At 40.0% G+C, this 10,691-nt stretch overlaps 1 protein-coding gene across 1 annotated transcript in view; it reads right to left on the reverse strand.

The window, feature by feature from the left end:
* The window catches only part of LOC122809959 (cathepsin L-like proteinase), a 340,112-nt gene extending 331,153 nt beyond the window's left edge, over nucleotides 1-8,959 (reverse strand). The window contains exon 1 of the mRNA XM_044081550.1: nucleotides 8,822-8,959. Within this exon, the coding sequence (XP_043937485.1) occupies nucleotides 8,822-8,899 (78 nt within the window). The 5' untranslated portion in view covers nucleotides 8,900-8,959. The remainder of the gene's footprint in view (nucleotides 1-8,821) is intronic.
* Between the last annotated feature and the right edge of the window lie 1,732 nt (nucleotides 8,960-10,691).

Below are 10,691 nucleotides of genomic sequence, written 5' to 3' on the forward strand. Positions count from 1 at the left end.
TGTAGGGTCTGATAGCTGAGCCTGTCTCACCTCTCTCCTTGTAACCCTTCCCAGCTCCCCTTCCACAGGAAGTCTGGCATCCTCTGACAGTGGTGCCTCACTGTCAGCTTGGGTACTACTGCTCACCTCTAGCTTTGCAGTCACTTTGTCCAAGGGACCATCAATACCCACAAGCAGCTGTGGCTCACCTTCAGTCTCACTGCTACAGCGTAGATCACTCCCTGAAGTAACCACCTCAGCAGTCTAGGCTGCAAATATGCAGTCTGTCTGGGTCTCCCCCAGGCTACCAGACCTACATGCTTCTCTCCAAGCCTGACAGCATGTAGCTGCACATGCACAGGGTATGGCACTATCAAAATCATTCCCTATTACATCATTTTTTTACACTTTCCTGGTGTTCCCAGGCTGACAGAAACTGCATTTCCATTCTTTTACACTTAGAGCAATAAAGGACATTCCACATGTAAATTCTGGTCATTAACTTTAGCCTTAAAACAATAGGCAGGAAGCCTTCATCTAGCCAGATTGGAGCCGACTTTAGATCAAAGGATCACAAAATGCTTTTACTGGGTGATTAGAGATCACTGTTGCCATATTTTTGCAACAGCATTTTTTTCATTTAAGACAACAAGCCTGTGATTCACATTCATATTTACAAATGATAGAATTATGTATAAAATTCTATCTGGCTAGGCTGGCAGCCTTCACCCATTTCTACCAGTCTTGACATGGGGCATTCTATTTGATGACTGGTCTAATGAGGGATGAGTAGAGAGGGATGATGGCCTCTTTCTTCCTTCCTGGATGCAAAACCTTTGGTTATAAGCTGTGTCAGGTAGAAGGACTTTCTGACCACAGTGGCAATGTGGTGGTCAAAGATGAGGTGGATGTTGACCTAGGTGCCCAGTTCTCTTATGGTCCCTTCAGTGTTCAGTGGGCTTCCATCAACATGGTAATTTGTGGGAACTGAGTTTTTTCTAAAGGGAATAACATGTTTTGGCATTAAGCTTCAGGCCATGGTTCCAACACCAGTCATTGGTCTCAGAGAGGTCCTTTTGTAGGATGTCTGCATCACTTGATGAGTTGATAATGACTCCTAACTTGTGGTCATCAGTGAACTTGGTCAGCCAGAGTCCTTATGTGTTGGCTTGGACTTCTGAGAAGTAGATGCCAAACAGGAGATAGCCCAGAACTGAGCCCTGTGGGACTCCACTCATGACTCGTTGACAGTCTGACTTGGAATCTGCAACTTTCACTTTGTGGGTCCTGTCTCAGAGCCAGTTTGCAGCCCACCTAGTGATGTAAGGGTTGATGCCTAGTTTGCTGAGTTTATCAATGATACCTTAGTGGGGAATGGTATCAAAGACCAAAAAAACACACAACAGTCAACTCATGAAAACTACTAGACCAGTATGAACCACACTACATGCTTGTACTCAAGCAATTTAATAAAAAAAAACTCAGTGCTCGGCAACACAGCCTTTCAAGAGTTAATACATAGTTTAGAAAATACAGAGTATAAATAGCGAACATAATTAAAACAATTAAACAATTAACCTATAAGGTTTAAGCAATTATAAGAATACTCGTAAATGAAATTCCTTATTCAGACCATATGGAGACAGAGTATTGAACTTAAGAATAAAGAGAGTTTCTTTATATAATCATTTATTCTTTAATAACACAGCATCTTTAGAAATAACTTGTTCTAATATACATGTTTTTAAACAACTATAACCCCTCTATGGAACAAGGTAAAATGCATAGACACAGGGCTATCATAATTTTATTTTTAATGTCCCTGATATGTTCCTGTAGTCGAACCTTAAAAACTGTTTTAGTTTCCCTTATATAAAAAAGACCACAGGAACAAGAAAGGGCATAAACAACACCTTTAGAAGTACAGATGTAAGATGAAATGGAATTGAAACTTATTCCATTAATTGTTTCAAAAGACCTAACTATATTATCACACACTATACATTCCACAGGGAATAGTGGTAGTATTATCAAGGGGAACACTTAAAACATCTACAGGTGTAACGAATGTATTATGTGCTATCATTTCTCAGAAAGAGTTGGGCCTGTACATTGGTACTTGAATAGTTTTTCCAGTTGATGGATGGGTAGTTGAAGTCACCCAATATGAGAGTATTGGGTTGGACTTTGATAGACTCCAGGGTGCTTAGGAACTTGGAGTGAGAGTCTAGGGACATGTTTGGGGTTCTGTAGCAGACTATGACTTGTATTGCCATCTTACCCAGTGTTAATTGTACCTGAAGTATCTTGGCTGCATTATGCTGGGCTACCAGTCTAGAGGTGTGCGTATCCTTAAAGAATATGGAGACACCACTGCCTTTGGAGCTTCCGGATGTATTCTAGGGCTGAAAGGTATGGAATGAGTTGTAGCCTGGGAGTGGGGGGGGGGTGCTTTCTGCCTCTTTAAACCAGGTCTCTGTTACAGCACAGATGTTGACATTCTTCATTTTGTGGAGAGCTTTGAGTGAGTGCACCTTCAGATTTGGACTTCTAGTGCTGAGCAGCATGACCCTCAAATTGCATTTGTTTGTAGATGTTACAGTGGAATTTTGGTCTTTGGAACACTACCTAAAAAAGGCACTATAGGGGTGGCAAGAGTCTTAGCCAGTACCCAGAATCCCAGGGGTGACAGATGCAGGCCATCTCTGGCAAAGAATTGAGGTCTGTCGATCATGTCATCCCAGGCAGACAGATACTGGATCCTCTTAGAATGACACCAGAATCTAAGCCAATTGTTGAAGTCAATCATTTTCTGCTTGTACTGTGGTATCATTCTGGGTGACAGTAGAATACTGCTCAGGGCTACAGTCATACCTGCCTGAGCCAGATAATCTGAGAGTTCCATTGCATCTCATTTCATGTTGTCCAGGGAGGTATGTCTCAGGTCATTCACACCCATACAGACAATGACTGATTCATATTTGTACTTGTTGTGGAGTGACCTGAGTGCATGTGTTAGGTGGCAGATCCTGGCACCTGATAGACAACTGACTGTCACCTTCTCCTTGCTCATCCTAATGAGTGGGACATCAGTGTGCCTCACAATTGAGTCTCCTATAATTAGTACTTTTGGCAAAGCGAATTTTACAAGGAGCTAAGAGCTTGAAGAGAAGTTTAATGCTGCTTATGCTGTCTCTGCATGTATTGCTAATAGCACAACAAGTAGTGTACTTGCTTTTCATGCAGAAGGCTGTGGGTTCTACTCCCGCAGTATATAAATACATTGCTGATACTGTACTGTGTTGTACTTTTAAAGGGGGTGGATGCTGCAGTCCTGAGAATGCCCTCTTTGGTGGAGATACCTAGTAACAATGAACCTGTTATCAGTTTGACATGCATTCCCTATTGCAATATTACTAGCTTATCATTTTTGTAATGTAACATAGGCAATTTATTCCTCAATGGCAACAGGCACTTTATTTGTAGATGAAACAATGAAATATAAAGTTGTTTGCTAGCAGCAACCTCTTTATTAGTTACAGATCTCTTTAATGTGGATGGAATTATTTAGATGACTTTTACTTCTGCAGCGATTGTGCATATTTACTGATACTGGTGGACTGTAGAAGTTTGAGTAGAATTTTATGACGGAAATGTTCTGAATTGGGCAGTTTTGTCATTATTGGTGCTTAGTTTCTGGTGTTTTTCCAAGGGGATCCAGTATCTGTCTGCCTAGGATGACATGGTTGACAGGCCTCGATGCTTTGCCAGAGATGGCCTCCACCTGTCATCCTTGGTTTCTAGATCTTGACCAAGGCTCTTGCCTCCCCCATTGTGCCTTTTTTAGGCTATGTCCCAAAGACAAATCTTCCAACATAAAAGATCCATCAAAAATAAAATTGAAGGTCATGCTGCTTAACGCTAGGAGCTGTAACCTAAAAATGCACTCAGTGGAGGCTCTCCTCATACTGGAAGATGCCAATATCTGTGTGGTCACAGAAACTTGGTTCAGGGCTGCGAAGAACACCCCTGCCTTACCAGACTATACCCCATTCCACACATTCTGACCCAAAATGAGGTTGGGAAGACTAAGGTTGGTGGAGTCTCTATCTTCTTTAAGGACAGGCACACCTTCAGACTGGTTTACCAGTATGACACACTGGAATTACTCTAGGTGCAGCTGATGGTTGGCAAGACACTCATCCAAGTTATAGCCAGCTATAGACCCTCCTCCATGACTCAGGATACCCACTCCTCCTACCTGGACCTACTTAAGTCCATCAAGGTACCCCCTAACACCCTGATCCTTGGTGACTTCAACTGAGCCACCATAGACTGGGTGAACTATTCTTGCACTAATGCACTCAACCAACGATTCCTTGACTTCCTCAGTTCTAACACACTAGACCAACTTGTCTCACCCCCCCCCCCAGGGGAGATAACATTCTGGACTTGGTTTTCACCAACATGGGTGACTGCTGCACCACTTCCATAGTATGTTCTTCTCTGGTGAGATCAGATCATTGGTCTGTCTCATTCAAAGTTTCTGTCCCACCCAAACCCTCCCCCAGTCATAACCAGGCTAAAAAAATTCTCAAAAGCTGACTGCAACCTCCTAAGGGAGGGCATCTGTAGCTTCACACCACTACCCCCTCAGAGAATGGAGACAGCTATGCTGAACAGTACACCAATGTAGCATACAAGCACCTGTACAACTGCATGGACTCATCCGTACCTGACAGAACTAAAACTTGCTTCTCAAGGAAACACAAACCTATCTGGTGGACATCCTCTGTCAAAAGGCTTTACAGCAAAAGGAAGAAACTGTTTTCCAAGGGTAAAAATGAACAAATGCCAAGCTGGAAAAACTCAGCCTCAACAAGCAAATTAGATCACTAGTGAAAACCTCCAAAGCCAATTATGAATTGAAACTTGCCTCCAAAACAAAGGGAAACCACAAAGCCTTCTTCAGTTACTTCAAGAACCTCCATGGCAAATCCCAGGTTTGTTCTGAATTAGTACTTAACAGTACCACTTACACGGATCCTGTGGACTTAGCCAACAAACTAGCAGATAAGTGCAGTGCAGACTTCACCCCTCCATCCTCCCACAAAGGTCCATTGGACATCCCCAATACTTGTTCCACACCTCACATCTCCATTAAAAGCCCTATCCAAGGTACAAAATGCAGCTTCCATGGGACCTGATAGTATTACAGGCTGTATTCTCTACCATCTCCAGCAAGAACTTGCTTCACAAATGAGCACCCTATTCAACCACAGCCTAAGTACAGGCTTCATTCCAGCAGAGTGGAGAACTGCCATTGTCATCCCCTTGCACAAAGGTGGTGCCACTACTAACCCTGGAAACTATCACCCCATTATCTTGACAAGTCTGATCTGTAAAGCCATGGAGTGTATTATTATGGATCTAATAAACAAGGAAATAGGCAATCTCTAAGCACTTGACCCCACCCAGTTCAGATTCGTCAAGGATAGATCTTGCCTGTTGAACCTGGTTGACTTATTTGAGACTGTCACCCAGGCCCTGGATGAGGGAAAGTCAGTACAGAGAGTTTATCTTGACTTAGCCAAGGCCTTTGACACAATCCCTCACTCAGGCATTGTCAAAAAGTTAACACAACTAGGTATAAATTCCTGTCTCATCAGGTGGGTGGCCAACTGGCTCATCAATAGAACCCACAAGGTCAAAATAGGTGCCTCTAACTCTGACAGCAGACCTGTCACTAGTGGTGTTCCCCAAGGATCTGTTATGGGACCCCTGCTGTTTAGCATCTACTTCTCAGAGGTCCAGGCAAAGACAAAAGACCTGTGGCTGACCAAAGTTGCAAATGACTGTAAGTTGGGTGCTGTCATTGACTCCCCAAATTATGTTAACATATGTCAAGAGGGTCTCAAAGCAACAAATGACTAGTGCTAACGTTATGGCCTTAAGTTAAACAGAAAATGTATTATCATGCCATTCAGCAAAAACACATACTCTACTGATTACCACATCAGTGGCAACCCCCTAATCACACAACTTGTGGTGAGAGACCTGGGTACTCAGGTTGACAACAGTCTCACATTCAACCATCATGTAGCAGCAGTGGTCAGAAAAGCATTTTACTTGGTTCATCTCATAAGTAAAGGTATTGCATCCAGAGAAAAGGAGGTTATTACCTCTCTGTGCTTCTCCCTCATTAGGCCAATAATTGAGTATAATGTCCTGTTTGGTATGTACCTCTCCAAACACCTGTACCAACTGGAAAAGCCAAAGAAATACCTCACAAAGAGAATCCATGGCCTCCAACACATGTCCTATATGAACAGGCTAAAATCACCTTCACTCTACTCTGTATCATACAGATTGCTCAAAGGTATTCTATGTCTCGCCTAAAAGGCAGTACTGGACCCTGCCCTACTAGAGAAGTTCCATATCTGTAAGTCTAACTCATCATGCATTACCTGCTCAAAAGGCCTAAATCTAATACACAACATCAACAAAACTTTCTGGAGAGACAGTATTGTCTCCCAGAGGATGCCCCATCTCTGGAATAGACTTCCCATACATGTAAAGCAGAATATCTCACTGACCCTCATCAAGCACAATCTTGATGAGTGGATGGGAAACCATAAACTTGTCCCAGGGCTTTGTCCCAGGGGTTCCACCTGTGTCCCTCACTGACAGGGGTGACAGATGGTGACTGAGGTTTCTTTTTTTTTTGGGGATAAACTCTTGGCTGGGCTTGTAAGGGCCCCAGGGCCATTAGCCTAGTAACCTCCTATGATCCTATGATCCTATGAACATTCTGAAAATGAAACATGAACTTTTTACATTTAATGTATAAAGTAACAATATGAACTGTTCTCATGTACTTTACTGCCTAACTTATGGTTTGGACCGCTATCCCTGCACTCATAATAACTTTATACAAGCTCTGAGGTGAACTGCTGCAGAAACTAATTTAAGGCTTACTACAAATCTAAATAATCTCTTTCGGCTGAATTACATACCCTTGGAATTAGTATATTAAATCAGCTGGGGCTTGATACTGCAGATCCAGAGCACAGGGGTGTGGTAGCTTCACTCTACTGGAAGATGTATTCTCAGTCCGCATCTTGTGATATTTGGGCGTGTTATATCTTATTGCTATTATTTTATCTGTGCAAAAATAATTTTTAATGTATTCCTACACAGGTTTAATTTTATGGTATTTCGGTGCTATGGTTTTGGCTTGGCAGTCATATATATTTGCTGTCTTGCATTTTGGAGATTGTGTTGATAGTCCCTTTTGATACAATTCAGTTCTGCGTAAGACAAAATCATTTTATTCACATTTATATTATGTACAATGATATATGGCATGATTGCATACATGCAGTTATGATATTAGAATTTGACTGTGTACTCACTGTGGCTGAGCATATTAGCAGTTTTCTGTGATCAATTGCTTTTTATGTCTATAAGTTCATAAGTTTGTACTAGGCTAACGACAACTGGGGCCTTTATGAACCTAGCTGTGCAACCAAAATGTATCTTATGAGTTATTGCACTTAGAGGTTATTTCACGGGGTGTATGTTAGGGCATCATTTAACGGTTGCCACTGTCCATCAGAGACGTAGGTGTCAGAGCATGGATGAACTTCCAGTTACCCATCCAGTGGTCTGGGTTGTGCTTGAATATGGTTGGAATGGGCTGTACTTCACATGGATGGGAATCCTATGCCAGAAAATATGGTTTTGCTTTATGTGCTTTGAATTTTGCTGCTGAAATGTGCACTAATTAAGGATTAATGGGCTGTTAATGAGCTGTTTCCTGTGGTCCAGAGGTACAGCCTCCATTGTCTAACTGTTGGACTCTGTGCAGGTGACTTAACCAAACACTTCTCTCAGACTGAGTGTGAAAAAAAGGTCTATGGAGATCACTGGTCTACCCTGGAAAACAAATACAGATAAATAACTAAATAAAACAAATACAGCTTTCAATGAAAATTAGTCTGTCTATATATTCTACTGCAAGAACAAAACAAGTAGTTAAGAAAGCAAAAGCTGTAGCTTGGAATTATTTCTTATTAAAGTTGCAATCCCTTTTATTCTAAAAATGTATCATTTTTTTGATGTTCCTTTTAATGTCTGAAGGGCAAAGTAAGGCTGCACTGGAACAACATTATGAAGGCAATTTCTGTATAAATAAAACTATCGTAGAAAACAACTGTTTAACAGTTATAATACACCAAACTACAGGGAGATGTTAGCTGTGTGATAAACTATTATAGCAATAACCCACGCCTGGGTGTGGGTAATGCTAAATTCACCCACGGTTGGCGTGGTTTGGTCCCGATGTCCGTTGCTTATTTTAAAACTGTCTCGCTATGTTAAACTCATTTAACATAGCGAAACACTAAAAAAAGCAACGGAGATCTTGCTTTCTCCGTTGCTTTTTTTTAAAACACTATCTCGCTATGTTAAATGGGTTTAACATAGTGAGACAGCTTTAAAATAAGCAACGGAGATCTCCGTTGCTTATTTTAAAGCTGTCTCGCTATGTTAAACCCATTTAACATAGCGAGACAGTGTTTTAAAAAAACGAGTTATACTAATGGAAAAAAGTCCGGGCGACCGGACCTTTTTCCATTAGTATAACTCGATTTACAACGGGCACGCTGGCCAATCAGCGTGCACGTTTTGGGGGGTCATGGTATAATAAGGTTTAAACATCTGCATGATGTACACAAGGCTTAGAGTTTTCTTTATCTGCTACATAATGTATGCCCTTTAAAAATGCAGCTTAGAAGAGCCGCATGCCCTAAATGTTAAAATGTAGAATTGTTTTTATTACCATATCAGCAAACTGATTCATCTCCAGCCTGTAACTCTTCTTTCCTTCATCAGCTAGCATGTTGTGATTCATGACCATTTTCCAATTGGATTCCCAGATTTGCCTCCGCAGTTGTTCATGAGTCTTGTTTAAGTAAGTCTTATCTATCAAACATATTGAAAGGTAATAATTAAAATCATACACTCTTGTGTTTTTATCCTCAGAATTTTTGTTACAATTTCCTAGCATATTCTCCACTTGTAAACACAAATGCACTTATAACATTACTTTGCCACAGTAGTTAACCTTCTAGTTGATGTTTTTTTTTTTTTTTTCCCCGTTTATTCACGGTCCTTGGTCATCTGTAGTTTTACAGTAATATGTGAGGTTCTTTGGCTATACCCACATTTGTCTGAATTAGATATATACACTCTTACAGAAACCATAGAACAAGTTTATATGTAGGAACCCACAATTATGACATCTGGCTTTAAGTCAGATTTGTGAAATATTTAAATTAGCAACAGATATGTCAGTCTCCTAAGCATGTCTGATGTTTGTTGTCTTCATTCATGATAATGATACTTAGTAATAATTAAACACATACAAAGTGTAATGAGTGGTGAGATGTCTCTGACCTATAAAACAGCTATTTAACCTACACTTCAGAAATTTGAGAAGCTGCATGAGGAAGTTTTGTGAGTGTGGAGGAAAATGGGCACCATTTCTAGTAGCCCTTTAACAACAGAATTGCGCTGTAATAACAGTGCTGTTTTTCAACTTAAAAAAATTACGATGTTGGGGGTTCTTTCAAGATGGGCAGTGTGTACTAGCTCTTGTGTGATACTATACACATAAAGACATTATTTTGACTGAAAGTTGTTCCAAAGCTTGAGAAATAAGTTACTGCAATGACTTTTAAAATAATTTCTAGGAGAAATAAATGATTTTTGAACTATTCAAGAATATTTTTCTGTCAGAACAACTTCTGAGTAAATGTCTAGTAAAAGCTTTTCCTACAAACTGGTTCTATCAAACCTTATGCTGTGATATGTACAGCAAATGTTATCATTCATACAGAAGCTCTTTCTCAAAGTAGAATAATTTCAAAGCAAAGTAGATTTTATGCAAAATAGCTGTTGAAAACAGGCCAAACTACTTAAAACCTTGATTGAAAAACATACTTCTTTGATCCAAGACATGCAATCATCCCTAAATGATATAGAAGGAAAAAAGAAAGTGGAAGAATCATAAACATTTTAAAGAAGCAAAATTCATGGTTAAATGACAAAATAGATCTGGAAAACAGATATAGAAGCTACAATGTGAGAATTTTTGGCATTCTTAAAAAGTCTGAAGGTGGTGATAATGTGGCCTTTCTGACTACATTGATACATCTTATCTTAAACATGCCAGAAAAAAATAGAGAAAAATGAATGGACTGAAGCTTTAAGTAAGAAACCAAAAGTTCCAACTCTTTCTACATGCTTGAAAGAGAAACAAATATAGCCTGACTTGTACTCAGACTAATAATCTTGCCTTTTGATAAAAAAAAAATGGTGGGCAAAAGACTATCTCAGTCTTTATTTGATATGCCTTGAAGTCACTGAACCAATGGTAAAGAGTCATTGTCCTTGATATATGGTCTTCTTTTTCATTATCAGTGATGATGGGGAAAATTTTAATGCATCTGTGTGCACTATACATAAATGTAAAAAAATCCCAAATTTCTGAGTACGGTCAGAAATTAACATGATGCCTTAAAATGTCCTTTAATATAAGATGCATATTAATTAAAATGAAGATTGGGGAGAAAAGTAAAAGAAAGGGATCTCTTTTTGAACAATTTCCTACTTTTGAATTTTATTTCTTTCATTTCTTTGAGTTACAT

Source organism: Protopterus annectens, chromosome 1.part1 (assembly GCF_019279795.1).
Source record: "Protopterus annectens isolate FY-2018-M chromosome 1.part1, PAN1.0, whole genome shotgun sequence".
In the NCBI taxonomy this organism is placed as follows: domain Eukaryota; kingdom Metazoa; phylum Chordata; order Ceratodontiformes; family Protopteridae; genus Protopterus; species Protopterus annectens.